Source organism: Strigops habroptila, chromosome 5 (assembly GCF_004027225.2).
Source record: "Strigops habroptila isolate Jane chromosome 5, bStrHab1.2.pri, whole genome shotgun sequence".
In the NCBI taxonomy this organism is placed as follows: Eukaryota; Metazoa; Chordata; class Aves; order Psittaciformes; family Psittacidae; genus Strigops; species Strigops habroptila.
In genome coordinates, this window is record NC_044281.2 from 54,563,627 (window position 1) to 54,578,649 (window position 15,023).

Sequence of the window (15,023 nt, forward strand, 5' to 3'; positions counted from 1 at the left end):
TAAACTGTGTTTGGAAACTCAACAGAAAATAAATACATTCTCAAGAACAGGAGCAGCTACCCTCAGAAGCAAGGAAAATTAGGAATCAAACGCAAAGACTGCATGCAAGAGAGAATAACTACCAGGTCATATGTAGCTAATCAAAAATTACTCCTAGTTTGATGGCCAGGATATCACGTGGTGCTATTAAGCACAACCTGGATCACCCTTTCTCTCTGACTACACGATGGTGATGCTTCTGTTATTACCCTGTCTTCCATAAGATGTGTTTTTAAAACAAATTGAAGCCAATTGTTTCCATCCATTCCACTAGCTCTATGCAGCACTGCCAAAATAGCATCCAAATTTCAACTGAAAAGGTTTAGAACTTGAGTTGGTTTGTTTGGGGGTTTTTTGTTTGGTTTGGGTTTTTTTGATTGAAAATGAATGTTCTGCTAGACAAGTGACAGCATCCTTCTGGTATCAAATAGTAAGAACCAAGCTCTACCATATACAACCTGTCTGAAATAAATTAGACCCAAAGCTACATTTTAACCCCTAGTCTTGTTTAGGATAGAAAAAACAGATCTTTTCCTGTACAAATCCTACAATGCAGCCCAGCTCCACATTTCAGTGGAGGATTGCATGGCAAGGGCAGATTCCACTAGACACCGTGCTCCAATTTCTGACATAAATAGTTGGCAGACTGAGATCCCCAGACAAAATACATACTAGAAACCTCTAGAAACATAGATACTGGAAGTAATGATCTTCAAAGGGCAATTTCTCTTTATATCTTACAGTTGTTGTGACCGAATCTGTCAGCAATAGCTGTCAACTAACACCCAGGCTATCAGGAGGAGTTTGAAATTTCTTATGTATTAATTTATTTGCAAAATTTAAATTTGAGGAAACAAACTTTTAATGCATACATACAGCAACTTCAAGTAAAATAGTTCCTGTGTTTTGATACTGACTTTCTCATCAGGGCCAGAAATTCAGAAGAGCCAATATCCCAGAAGTGTCATCACCAGCAATGTGGGGGAACCCACAGTAAAGTCCCTGCCAAATCAGGAAAAAAGAGTGGTACCAGGTACCAGATCCGACCCAAAGATAAAGTTATTTCTGCTACTAGCACTTGTTGGACAGACAGCAAGGCTGCATGCAAAACTGAAAACAGGAGGGCCAACACTCGTCCCCACCTTTTTTCAGTATAACTCTCAGGTTAAAAACACTCACTCTCTGTGTAAATGTCATCACATGAGTCTTTGTAAGAAATGCATCACTCCTGAATATTGAGGTTATTTAAGAATCTTGTAAAAAAATACCACTATAACTAAGAGATTCAAAGCAGAAAATTTAGCCAGCCAAGCGTTTCAGAGAGAAGACACTCATTTTGAAAGAAATGATTGAAAATGAGTAACAACTAAAACAGACATAGAAGCTGCTAGGACATAATTGGGAGAAGCAAAGCTAAATATAACGCAATTGAGAATTATGACAATCACACAACCATTCTGCAATTCCTGAGCTGCTGCATCTTTCTCTATGTCCATCCTAACTGCAACGAAACCAAGACGCTTAAATATTCAGAGTCTTTAACTATACCACTCACTTCTGGTTTGTATTGTAAATACTATTCTTGTTTTATAGTGTTTTTCTTCTTCTCCATTCCTCTCTCTACATTCCTGAAAACATATTAAAATCCATATTTTTCTGTTTAGCTATAAGAATCTGACTGCACTTGTTAGAAGGAATAACAAGCTATTACGACCATGTCAAGAGGCTGCGGGGTCCTTTTGTCTCATTTGCATCAATGAGGTCGAGCCAACGTGAGCAGCAGACCCATCCTGTTTTAACATTATCCCAGCATATTAAGCACATAATCAATCTCTAAAAAGATGTCAAGGAAAATATAGCTTAATTCTCCAGCTCTCTACTCCTCTGCACTTAGTTGTTACAAAGTTAATAACCCAAGTTGTTCTGTGGTGTCTTTCAGAGTTAGCTCCACTATCACGGATTTAACCACAGCTGGTGGCAGATTATACCTGTAAAGTATTTCAGAGTTTGTGCAGCAGTTTAGAAGTTGATACTGTAAATAAAGTAGCCCTGATGTTAAGAACTGAACAGGCTTAACGTGAGCTTTTGGATACATGAAAAGGTAGTTCACAAGTACAGAAGTTTCCTTCCATATGTTAGCGAGGATTTTGAAGCATCCTATCAGTTCAACATAAACAATAGAAAAACAAATGGCAAAACATGCAGGTTAAAAATCTGCACTGCAAGTTTCCACAAGCATTGTAAGTTGTATTTATCAACCCAGAGACTGACATTTTGCCTGAACAGATAAGCAAAGTGCCGACCTGAATGGTATTTGCCTGGAGATCAAAACACTGATTTTAGAACCAGTTTTACGTGCTTTACTAAAATATCTCCTGTTCTTTAATACCATGTTTTTTGGCTTCAAAGGCAACCAATTATTTCAGCTGTTTATTGATAGCATACATTTTACTGCAGAGAGCATCCATTTTATCTACAACTAATCCAAGTGCAATGAACCTCTCTTAATGCTTGCAGAGCTCCTCTGAGAAAGGAGAGCACTGGCCTGGGGCAGCGCGACCTGCATCTCTCAACATGCCTTATGAAGTTGGGCAGGCCACTTCTGCTTCATTTTTCTCTTTTTTTTTTCCCCTCTCTGTCTGGTTTATTCAGGCTATAAACACATGGAAACAGGAGCCAGTCACACCATGAGTATTAGAAAGGCTAGTAAATCAGGTCTTCACCTGGAGTCAGTGAAGTGCTAGGATAAAAAAAGTTATTTGCACGCTTACTAAAACTGTGAAATTAATATACAAATACACTTGTATGAGTTGTTCTTTCTTCCTCCACCCCAGGTACCTTCTTTCTACTTTCAGCTCCAATATTTACTGAAACTGATATATTTACTGAAGATTCAGGTAAGTCATTTAATCCGTCTTTGCCATGTGATAAACAGAAAATCTATGTAACAGGGCATGCATGTGTGTATGCATGTGCTAGTGTATGCATACAGAGAGAGATGCAGAGTGACCGACAAAATAGCCAGTAATGCAACTGGGGACTAAACCACTTCATTAATTTTAAAGCTAAATTACGGATGCTCATTAACAAGTCAAAAGAAAGCACAAGAAAACAAGCATTTGCTCTAGCTCTCACTGTTGCACTTGTGGACGAACACTGACAACCCAAGCTTTTTCAGCACTGAGCAAGGGGAGGGATGCTTTTTCTTTTCTCTTCCCACTCATTTCAAGGACTCCAGATTGCACAGCAGGCTTAATTACCACACAGCTAACTACAGATCCTTACCTGTGGCGACAGAGGGGAAAAACAACCTCTCTTGTACACATCTATCAAGGAAGATGTTCTGTCATTATCTTAGCGGTACTTCCCCACACTACCCAATAGTGCATGAAATTCTTCATTTTAAGGAATACAGAGGCATTTTGCTTTGCCACAACAGAGTATCAAGAAGCAACCATGCAGCAAGGATTGGCAGCTACACTAAATACTGCTTAGTGCATCTGTTAAGCAGGACACTAAGTGCAAAGTTTCTCCTTTTTACTAAGAGTCTCAATGATGCAATTTCCATGCAGGTCTTGAGACTTGTAGGAAAGGTCACTGGAATGAGCTTTCAATTTTCCTCTGTGTGAACAGTTTCAATGCCACTTTAACATTAAAATGCATCAGGCACTCTTTAGGGTACATAGTTCATCCTAAAAGACACCCTTTGCAGCACTGTAATGGTTCCTAAACCCATTACATTTTTTAAGGCTTCTGATCAATTCTTTAGGTTCATGTGATTAATTAAAAATATAACAACTCCACCTCTCTCAAATTTTCAAAAGGGATGGCACTCATCAAAAATAACCAAATAAAGAGTTCCTAAATGCAGTTGTGGGTCCTATATTCCAGGAAAACATCAGCAGACTTGCAAAAAGCAGAAGACCTCTCACTTTCAAAACACATTGCTTCCTCAGGCTGAGTCATATGAATCTCCAGCTTTAAAAAGAGGAAAAACCTAAAAATCCTCTCTACTACAAATCTGCATGAGAAAGCTTAATTTGTAGCTTTTGAGGAAGTTGAAGCCCTGATCACAAGCTTCTGCGGCACAATTATAGTTACAGCACAGCTACGGAGCCACAATAGCCCATGCACATGAGAAGCATTAAAAAACAAAATTATGGTAGGAAGTGATGGAATAGTTCTGAACGTCACCACTAGGAGAAAGGCCACGATTTCCCTTGCCCCAGTATCATAACTAAAAAAATTCTTAAAGAAACTTGTACCAGCAAGGTCTTTGGTCTGCTCAGGTGAGGCTACACCAGGCTGCCACTGGGAAAATTCAAACAACATTCTCCAAGAAAACGTTCAAAATATTCTAATGGAGAATTACCAAAATATCATGTTCCTTGAATTTACTTCTGCTCATCTCAGTACTGACCTTGGGTTTGGAGGGAAGGGGAGTGTTTTAAAACAAATATCTTCTATAAACCAAATATTTTTGTTTGGCAATGTCAAACTACAGATTTTCACAACACAGAATATTATTTCAGGACCTGTGCTATGCACTATCTACTTCTTCAGCTCTGAAAAGGCAATAAAACACCCCTGCTTTACGTAGCTCCTTTCCCGCAAGAAAGGCATTTCATACCAGGAAAAAAAAAAAAAAAAGGCAGAAAGTGGCAATCCAGAAAATATCCAAAGTTTAGTAACAAGTAATGAACCTCATTTCTGCATTCACTTCAGACTTGTTTTTAACTCCTAAAACATAACATTAAACTACCTCCTAAAACAACTATCAGCCAAAAATAATGCATAAAATGTATTTTGTTTGGGCAACAGTAATGCTTTTACTGGGATTTAGAAATCAGTAAAACTGGGTTAGTTCAGCTTTAGCAAATGAAAATAGTCTTTCTTTGTTCATACTTAGTTTATTCTGCTAGGAAAAAAATAAATATCATATTAATTCTTTGAAGGAAACAGACTCATTTTTATTTAAAGAGAGCAGATTCAGCTTTTGCAGGCCAAAACCTGATCTACGCTTTTTTCCTCTTCAACGGAATTATGAACTAGTAGCTAGGAATTACTAACACAGTACAAACATACAGCTAGCAAAACGAATGCAATACCACTTTCCTAAGTACTTTACTACTTCCATAACAAAAATCTATGAGAAAAACCAGGAGACTTGACTTGGATAACAGAGGCACTATTGTTGTCATTTATGTTACAGAAGTCAGCACCAGCTACCTTTATGTAGCACAGCTGCCACACTGTTAAAAACTTCTAGAAGGAAGGAGCTTGGAAACATTTAAATGTTTTTAAAATGCTGCAAGGCAGTGGACAATGTAACAGTATTTCTGTCCAGTTACACAGACAGGTATTTCTGTCCAGGTTTTCCAGATGGGGAGACACACCAGACAGAGGGCCACATCCACCCAGCATCCCGCTCACACCTCCATCACAAGGCCAGACATCAGTCACCACCAAACCCATGCAAGAAGGAACAGCCACCTTCCTCTGCGTAAGCAGCACCTGGGGAACCCCACAGGGATTGGGATGCCGTGGCTCAGGGCACCCTGGGGAAGGGGAGGGTGAAGGAAGGGCCGATACACCCTCTGGGCAACAAGAGGCACTGCCAGCTGGAGTTCAGAGGTTGGGTTGCATGGAGGCAAAAGACCAGAACCTTGTTGGAGGTAAGAAAATATAAAAAAGGTCAATTGCATTCAAAGAGACTTCCCAGTTCCTGGTTTTAAAAGCGCTTCTCAAGCCAATTCACAAAAGCTGTGTTTGCTGATCCATAGCTAGGGTGCTGTGCAGGCAGCCCAAGAGGCGTGCAGGCACCCACCACCCCCATCATTTGCTGCTGGCTACCTAAGTCAGGTTTACTACCACATCCTGATCGCTCAGCACCCTTTTCCCTCTGCCTCCCACTCATCTTCTCCCTCCACCTTTCCCATCCCCACCACACCCTGTTCGACAGCTCCAGATCCTGTTTCTACATTCATGCCTCCTGTGCTTCACCCACTACTTTGTCCCATGCTCTCCCATTCTCTCTCTCTTCCCACCTATCCAAGGGCTTTTCTCACATCTTCTCTCACTCTTCCGAGTCCTGAGCTTCTCACATCCAACCTCCTCTTCTACTCCTCCACAAGTAGGAGTTGTGGAGGACAGAAGGAAATAGGAGTAGGGCAAGATGGACATGCCACAACAGCAAGGAAACATACACATGAGGCAGGAAATAGAGAAGAGGAAGCAGTCAGAGTAGGAAGAATTTGGATCAAGAGAAGGTTATGAGGGGTAGTAAAAATACGTGAGCATACAACAGGGGAGATAGCAGTGCACAGCTGCCCGAGTATTTATACTCTTTGTAGTCAATTTCTAAAAGCTACTGTTGACAAAACATCTTCCTAGCTGGAGCTGTGTCCTGACCCAGTTCTGGGATGTTTAAGTGCTTTAACTCTGCTTGTGTTAGCAGCTGCATAATATAAGTAAGGGATCGTACTTCATACTAGTAGATGATTCCCTATTCATCAATATGTCAACATTAAGGTATAGCATGTTACATATCCCACACTCACTGTGCCTGTATGCTCAGTGCACTAAAGCCTCAAGATAACATTATCCTCGGATAACGTGGTCATTACTATTCTCATGAGCTATGCAAACATGTTAGGATTTTACTTTCCACCATGAAAAAGTTATTTTAAATCCAGCATGCAGTTTCCTGATGCAGTTTCTTCAGTACCTGGTGTTTCAAACAGCTGTCCTAGCACCACTGCTGTAGCTGCAAAGAAGTGCGCAGAGTGCAAAGAGCACAGCAGTTGCATAAAGCACAGCAGTATAAAGCAAAAAGTCTTTAGCAACACAGTGCAAAGCAGGGACAGCGGGTGCTAGCATCTAACAGAGCTAGCTCCAGAAGAGGACATTTGTCTACAGCCATGACTGATGCTTTCAACTCAACTTGGCCCATCAGGAGGTATGGGAAGTGCTGGTAACAATCAAGCTAGTATTGCTATGATGAATCATAGTGGCATCAAGGTAATACAACTCATCAGTACCTAATTAAGCCACTCTATGTTGCTAATCACTCTGTGTATCTCAAGTGGTCTTTTGCAGCATGCCTGACTTCAGGGAGGGTGGGCCAATCAATTCTCTAATGAGTCCTCACTTCTGCAAGCACATGCACAAATGCTCTGTGGACTTTCATGTAGCCACAGTATATAAAATTAAGCAACAACAGCTAAGTTTGGTTCAGTCTTCCTTCTTCTTTTCTTCTGATGTTACAGAGGAAAAGTACATCTATACAAACACATACACAAGCAACTCATCAAAATTAGTTCTGTAAAATCAAGCTGATCAAATATCTGCTCTAGTGGGATTTACCTATATTCAGCTCTCTAATTGCTTCTTTCATCTTTCCTCCTGAAAAACAACATTTCATCTCATTTCTTCCAGGATTTGTTAGCTTAGGAAAACTAACCCCTTTCATGGAATTTGATAGGTGGGGATCGGTATCACTTACGAGAGAATGAAATATGCATAGTTCATAGCATGCAGATGTCCACAGGATGAGAGAGAAGAGTCTGGGGTAAACAGATACTTCCCTTCAAAGTTCTTTCCCGTTTGGTTGAAGTGCATCAATCAGTTGTTTTTAACCAAATATATACAGCTTTCACTTCACATGAGTCGAGACATTCTCTTCCCGTCCCCCCCTTTTTTTTAAAAAAAAAAAAAACCTGAAGCACTAAGTTCACATGTAGCCTTCTGCTCTATTGAATTCATGATTCACCTATTTTCGTTCTCCTGTTAACCAAATCCCATGTGTTTACAATCACTTGGGACACAACAGACCTATGAATAGTTCCATTATGCATCTTCTTGCCAGTGCCCCCAATTTATATTTACTACCATGTTGTCTGAGAGCCTGAATGACAGACAAGGACCCTGAGATGCCAAGCACAATGGAAACACATACGAGAAAGAAAGTCTAACACTTCCTAGATGAAAATCTAGGGGTGGGAGAACAAGTTCACTTGAAGTTGTCTCACTTCTGTCCCAGTGACTCTAGATGCAAGTAAAAGGAGTCCGAATGTCCCCTGAAAGTAAAATCACTGTTCCTATGCATGCAGCATAAAACGAAAATCTGGGAACTTTAAACATGAAAGCTGCTACGCAGAATTCTCTTTATCTATCATGTGTAGTTTATTTTGTACAGAGAATTGTTATTAAGTTATTTTTATATTAGTAAAGCCCAATTTTGTACTCATACTCAATATTCATGACTATTTTGTCAGACTGTATTAAAATATTTAACCTCAAAATTCCCAGATGGAAGAGATAAGAACTATCAAATGTCTCGGAGAAGAAACCAAGGAGCATGATTTAGGAGACAGCAATGAAATCAAGAGTTTGATATTCTGGAAAGGAATAACTAATCACACAAGCAAAAACAATCAGGGTTCCAACAGACAAACCAGTCTCCACTAAAAATCAAAATGTGATTATTGAAGTTCTCTCTCTACTTCATAATTTAATCACTAGGATACCAATGGTATGTAAATTTAATTTCAGCAAAATAGTTACTATGAGTGTCCCATGTGAGCATATATCATTTTATAAAAAAGGACCAAGAAACAGATTGCATTTCTCTTTTACAAGTAACGTCACATTTCTTCAAACTCAATATAAAACTGTGTTCACTGTACTCCAAAAATTAATGAAAAATATCACCATTCTATTCAACTTGTTTGATGTAAATTATCATGAAGTCTTTCATTCTTTGTTGCTTCTTCTTGCTTAAATGGCAACATAATGAAGACTGCATTATATATTGCTTCTAGGTCTCACCTTGTAACTATGAGCTTAACTAATAAAAAACCCCACTGAACCAGATCCACAGAAGTATGTAAGCTTTCGATTTCCAGTGAGAAATATAAACATCCTAACAGTTCTGTATACTTATATTTACAGTTCCCAGGAAATGAAACACTCAAGGCACAAAACATCCATAAACACTCAAGCATCATGTGACAAATTGTAGCTAATTTTAATCGTGTAAACAACAAGGGTCCATGCAACGGCACACTGAAGTAATTTCCCATTTAATTTCAGTCTTATTGAATCTCTAAAGGTAATTATCATTTAAACAAGGACTCTCTAATCCTATTGCTAAAGAAAACGCACCAGATAAACACATGTAGCTCCACAGCACACTCCATTTTTTAACCTTTCTTCACTAAGAAACCAACGAACCAAGACAACACCTGTAATTCTACTTACAGAAAAGGGTCTTCAAACCTACTTCAAAATGGCACATACTCAAAAATGATACACACAAACATAATTCCTGAGTTTCCACATGCACCCAACCCAGAACAGGACTAGGAAACGTTACAGATGCCACTGCTGTCCCTATTACAGCACCCAGACAAGGAGCACAGAAAGCTCCCTCAGGCATCTGAAGAAAAGCACACCGGCAGAAGTCTCCATTCAGCTAGTGGAAGCTGGGAGGCAGAAACAGGAATGGGGCTTGCTCCCCAAAGAAGAATTTCCAGCTGTGATATGTGAGCCTCGCTATGCATCTGAAAACAAAGGCGTTTTTGAGAATGACAAGAGCTCAGAAAAAATAAGAACTAGCTTTCAATTTACACACCTTCGAGAAACACCAGCTAAATCCAGGCTTCCTCCAATGTCTCAAAGACCCTTTAAAATACAGTGTTAACACCCTTCAAAACAAGTCTGCTCCTTCTGAGTCTGTTCAGATATTCAAGTAAGATTTTTTTGCACTTACAGCCTTGTGAAGATCATCACTACCATCCTGATGAAAACTCACCCTCAATTTCATAAAAAGCAGGAAAACCCTACAGATCCACAGGAACATGGGCTTAAGTAAACCAAGACTGTCATGCTGCTTATGGCACCAACACCCATCAGAGTCCTTGGAGAAGGTGTACAATTGCCTGTAGTATCTTCTGCAGAAATTCCCCAGGGAGTCAAAAGCGACACCATCTACACACCTTGCCAAGCCCATGAATTCCTCCCATTCTTCAACTGCATTGCCTGTGCCAACCACAAACAGGCCTCCACAAAAAATTCAGGAGACACACTTGGCAGGCCAGGAGGCAAAAGGTCACAAAGGCCAAGAAACCCTTCAAGGCTAGAAAACAAAACAAAAAAAACCCAAACAATTTCTCCATCCTAGATCCCTTCCATACAGAACTGAAGAACAGATCACTTAGAGATTACTTAGCATATGTGTTACTAAAAATAAACACTGCTGTCCTCAGAAGACCCCATGCTCCTCTGAGAAGCTCTGATGGAATTGAATCATGCAGCCCAAGAAATGCTTCTTCCAAGTAGGGTTATGAACATGCCTATTGTTGAATATTTAATTGTTCCACTTCTAATTAGTTAAAAGGTAAATAAATAAATAAATAAAACCAAACCACTGACCCACTGACCAAACCCTTATAAGCAGTACTGTAATAAGAAACAAATGCACAAATAATATGACAGAAGTTTGGTATGGAAACAGATTTATGTTTCAAACTATATGCTACAGTGAACATCTGAAAACCAAATAGACAAATGCTTTTGGACTTCATCTGAAGCATCATAACACAAAATCAGAGTTAGCTGACAGCAGGTAGCTACTTATCAGTTAGATATACCTCTGGCTCTGAAGTATACGACTATCTAACAACAGAATCTCCTCTCAAATTCTGACATGCGTCATCTACAGTGTCATACGTCTGATACATGCCAGGTTCTACATGTTGACACTTCACATTTTTTTCCTGACAGTTCCTTTACTAGCTAACTCCAATGACAGATGATTGAAGCCAGGGAGTAAATTGTGTCATTTCTCTATATTTTTTGGTACAAAAAGTAAATCTAGTGTAACAACAAGCATTTGTACCCCAAGCAAGTCAAACACTGCCCCTGCAAGGTCAGACCTATCCAACCTTACAGCTTCAAAGCAGTAAAGTCAGGCTCCTCCTGGAGCATGCGTACTCCAAAGAGCAGATACCTTCCCAGAGTGTACCTTCAGTAGAAGTGTGCCACAGGGGAGAGCTGGTTAGCAATAGTTCTCCTCTTTGCTCCATGCAGAACTAAGTGGCAGGACTCCACTGTCACTTTCAAAGGGAACAGTGCCACACTCTCTGTGGAATCATCCAGACTCAGAAGACAGCATGAAATACAACAGGGCCCCCACAAAATCTGCTGCTGCGCAACGAACATGCTCCAGAGCACTTAGGTACTCCTTACGCATAAAGCCAATGAGCTAGATGCTTTATCTAGGCTAACAACCAAAATTTGCTCTTGCTTTGTTGCTTTCCTTGTTGAGGAAAAGGGGTAGTTCATATCAATATCTCCAAAGAACATGGAAATTAAAAAAAAAAAAAAATCAAAAACAAAACCAAAAAACCACCCAAACAATAAGTTACGGTAATGAGGAAAATCTTGTACACATATTCTCATTAAAACAAGCTACATGGGAAACCAAGAAATCCAGCACCCATGACTAATCACACTAAACAAACAACAAAACACTAATGTTTCTTCTCCCATGAGTTACTTCAAAACTTTTCCAGTATATTTTTGCATCGTTGGGAATCAACTTCATAGAAAATCAAGAAATAAAAATACAGACTCAATTCTATAAGCACAGGTTCAAGTTTAACTTTATTTCCCTCATGCCATGAAAAGAGTCATTCTCTTCAATGAACAAACCAAAATAACTTACTTTAATTTTAAGACAGTTAACAACACTATTACACAGCAATCTAGACTGACATTGTTGACTTAAGTCTAAATTGCTTAAGACTGGCTGTACAGCCACCATGACCTCATTTGGAGAATGTATTTTCAGCCCAATAGGTTGTAGTCCTCCACCATCTCTTCAGTTTTAGGAAACACAATTCCAATTTTGAGACACAAGCCTTCTCAGCTACAACTTTTCTCCCTGCCTGCCTTAAGTCTCCACCTTTCCCCCCACACAAATAAGCTATTCATTCCTAAATAAATGGAATGAGTAGCACTTAACATCAGGAGCCACAAAGGTATATAGACTCCTATCTCCTGCTTAGAGGCCTGTTTAAACAGGAATTAAAAGACTAAATGCTTCTATGGGTTTAGGCCCAAAAGCTCAAACCTGCAAACACAGGTACCTGACCTCACAGGTCCCCAGGGTGACCACAGATGCAGTGCGCAGGCCCTAGACAAGTTCTCCAGAGACAATCACCATTTTCAGGAGTTTGCTACCGAGACACAACAGCCTGTACACAAATTAGGAAACTCTTCCTTGTGTTAGCCCTCTGAAACCCTGAAGCGCAACTTCTGTTTTATGTTCTTTGTCTTACGTTCTCTGTCTTTGCACCTTCCTAGTGCAACTAAAAGCAAACCACCGACTTCATGTGCAACCTGCTTTTAAAAATGAAGTATGTCTTCCAGGACGCAACGGCTGCCATGAACACTGACGTTACTTGGTCCAAACACAGGCGTTTGTTTCACAGCTGATTACCAGAAATCATGACCACCTCCAGGTCGAACACCAGCACGGCAAGGCCAGCCTAGAGCATATCTCCGGATCCACAGCTCAGCCACGAGGTAAAATGCCAGTATTCCTCTTAACTTCAGGAATAGCTTAAGTACCTTCCGTGTGAACGGCCTTTGATGTGCCTTTGTTTGCGCTGTGTACTGAAAATAGCACTCAAGATGGCTCTAAAGTATTAGTCATCCCCTTTTAAGACCAACGCCACTAGCCCCGAGCGCAACCGGCGTCCCCGGGCCGGCGGCGCCCCCTCCCCCGGCACCAGGACCTCGACGACGCCCCTCACCACGGCGTCGCCAGGACATGGACACGGCCATGGACACGGGCACGGCCAGGAGCACAACCACCGCGTCCCGCCCGGCCCGGGGGAGGCCGCACGAGCGGGGAGTCCCGTGCCCTGGCCCCGCCGCCCCCGGCCCCGCTCACCCTTCTTGTCCATGAGCCACATGAAGAAAAAGCAGGGCGCGAAGCCGATGGGCCCCCAGAAGACGAGCAGGGCGATGTCCCAGCCACTGAAGCCGAAAGCCAGGCGGGCCGAGTTCTGGATGGGGCCCCAGCTGTTCCACACCAGGCCCTGGGCGAAGCCCAGCAGCGAGAACAGCAGCAACACCAGCCACCGCCGCCCGTAGACGCGGCCTGCCAACGGCGCCAGCCGCCGCACCGGCACCGGCACCGCCGCCGGCACCGCCGGGCCCCCCGCCGGACCCCGCGGCTGCGGCCGTCGCCGTGGCGGCTGCTGCTGCCGTGGCGGCGGCGGCAGGAGGGGCTGCCGCTCCTCCGCGCTGCTCCAGCCTAAGCCCATCTGCGGGGGCGCTGACGGGGGCCCGCCGGGGGAAGGGACACCCGCACTTCAGCCCCCAAGCGCGGCGGCGCTGCCCCGGCCCGGCACAGCCGCATGCGCGGTCGGGGAGAGCCGGCAGCCGCCTCCTTCCTCTGCCGGCGAGGGGAGGAGGGAAGCGGCGCCGGGGAGGAGAGCCGGGCCCGGCACCCGCGGGGAGGGACCCGTGCCGGCGGGCAGGCGCGGGAGCGTGCGCGGCGGGGAAGCCCGCGGGTCGGGCGGGTCGTCACCCCAGTGGGAGAGGGGGTCCGGGTGTCGAGGCAGGAGCGCGGGAGCCGCCACTGGGGACGAGGGGCCGCTCAGGTGTCACCGGGATTGCTGGGGGAACCCCTGCCTCGGGGCCGCCGTCGGACCCGGCCGTCACGCTGCCACCGCGGCCCCGCCCCGCGCGGCAGGGCGCAGCGGGCCGGGCCCGCTCCCGGGCCGGGCTCCAGCTTCCGTTAGCGGGGCGGTGCGGAGGGGAGCCCGCCCGAGCCGCCCCGCAGGGAGAGCCGGAGGAGCATGGCCGGGGCAGAGAGCCGCCCTCCTGCCGCGCCGGGTAGGTGCCCCGCGCCCCTCCGCACACGCCTAGCCGCGGAGGACACTGGTCCGCCCGGGCCCGGCACAGCGCGGCCAGGCTGCCGGGCATAGCGCCGCCCGGACCCGGCAGCGCGCTGTGTCTGCAGGCCGCGGACGGGCGGGCGGGAACGGGGGAGCGTGAGCGGGGCCTCCCTGCTCTCCTTCAGCTCCTCCTCCGAAACGTCCCTCTCTGGCATGGGCCCGTCACCGTGGCGGTCGCAGAGGGCAGAGCTGGGCTGGCCTTCAGGAGGTGTGGGTGCCTTCGTGAAGGGAAACACCGAAGCAGGGTATCCGTCCCTTTAAAGGGAGAAGTAAATTGTTTTTTGTTGGGTGGATACAAATCAGCCATACTCCGACAAGGAAAAAACAGTAGGATTCAGTTACAGCCTGCACTGAAATCCATCTTAAAATAGTTCGGATGAATATACCATCATGTGGGTTATACTAAACTCATTAGAAACTATTATCATTTAAATAGATTGAAGTATATATTCATTCCATTAGGTTGTGCGAGTATTTGTCTGTGTATCTACCATCTGCACTTGTCATAAAATTAATGGCTCGTTTGCTGCACAGTGCTCATCTTCTCTGAAAATAATAGGTATTTCAGTTTGGCTGGCTTAGGCATTCTGTCACAAAGTCTGGAAGTCGGCTTGATAAATGCCTCTGTGCCTAACTGGGGAGAGCCGCACAGCAGCATCCATACAGGCTGGGTTTAGATCCAGTGGCAATGTCGGTACTGTTGCTGTGCTGGGCAGCGCACAACTGCATTTCACATGTGGTGCCTGTCCCACGGTTTTGCAGCGAAAAGCACGCACTCCCATAAAATTCGTCCCAAAATACATGGACATTACATTTTGTTTAGCCCACACAGCTCTGTTTGCTAGACTGAGGTTCAAATTGGAAGTTGCATTGGAGGTGCAAAAAGGAAGTTTGTACAAGCTTAAATCAGCAGAACTATGATCAAAAAGAAAATGCAATTTTGTCTAGAGAAGTTCAGAAGTTCCTCAGGAAAAACAAAGTTCATGCATAGTTAAATAACAGGGGACACAG

General features: G+C 43.7%; 2 protein-coding genes across 5 annotated transcripts in view; one reads left to right on the forward strand and one right to left on the reverse strand.

The window, feature by feature from the left end:
- The window catches only part of SLC49A4 (solute carrier family 49 member 4), a 72,464-nt gene extending 58,919 nt beyond the window's left edge, over window positions 1–13,545 (reverse strand). The window contains exon 1 of one of the 2 annotated variants that reach the window (XR_003991427.1): window positions 13,001–13,545. Coding sequence is in view for 1 of the 2 variants with exons in the window: in XM_030486107.1 (XP_030341967.1) it covers window positions 13,001–13,376 (376 nt within the window). In the remaining variant the exon portion in view is untranslated. The remainder of the gene's footprint in view (window positions 1–13,000) is intronic. The other variant, XM_030486107.1, reaches the window with a different exon arrangement.
- HSPBAP1 (HSPB1 associated protein 1) overlaps window positions 13,520–15,023 on the forward strand; it is a 39,085-nt gene continuing 37,581 nt past the window's right edge. Inside the window, exon 1 of one of the 3 annotated variants that reach the window (XM_030486109.1) lies at window positions 13,520–13,950. In XM_030486109.1, coding sequence (XP_030341969.1) covers window positions 13,914–13,950 — 37 coding nt within the window. In that variant the 5' untranslated portion in view covers window positions 13,520–13,913. The remainder of the gene's footprint in view (window positions 13,951–15,023) is intronic. The other 2 variants (XR_003991428.1, XM_030486108.1) reach the window with 2 other exon arrangements.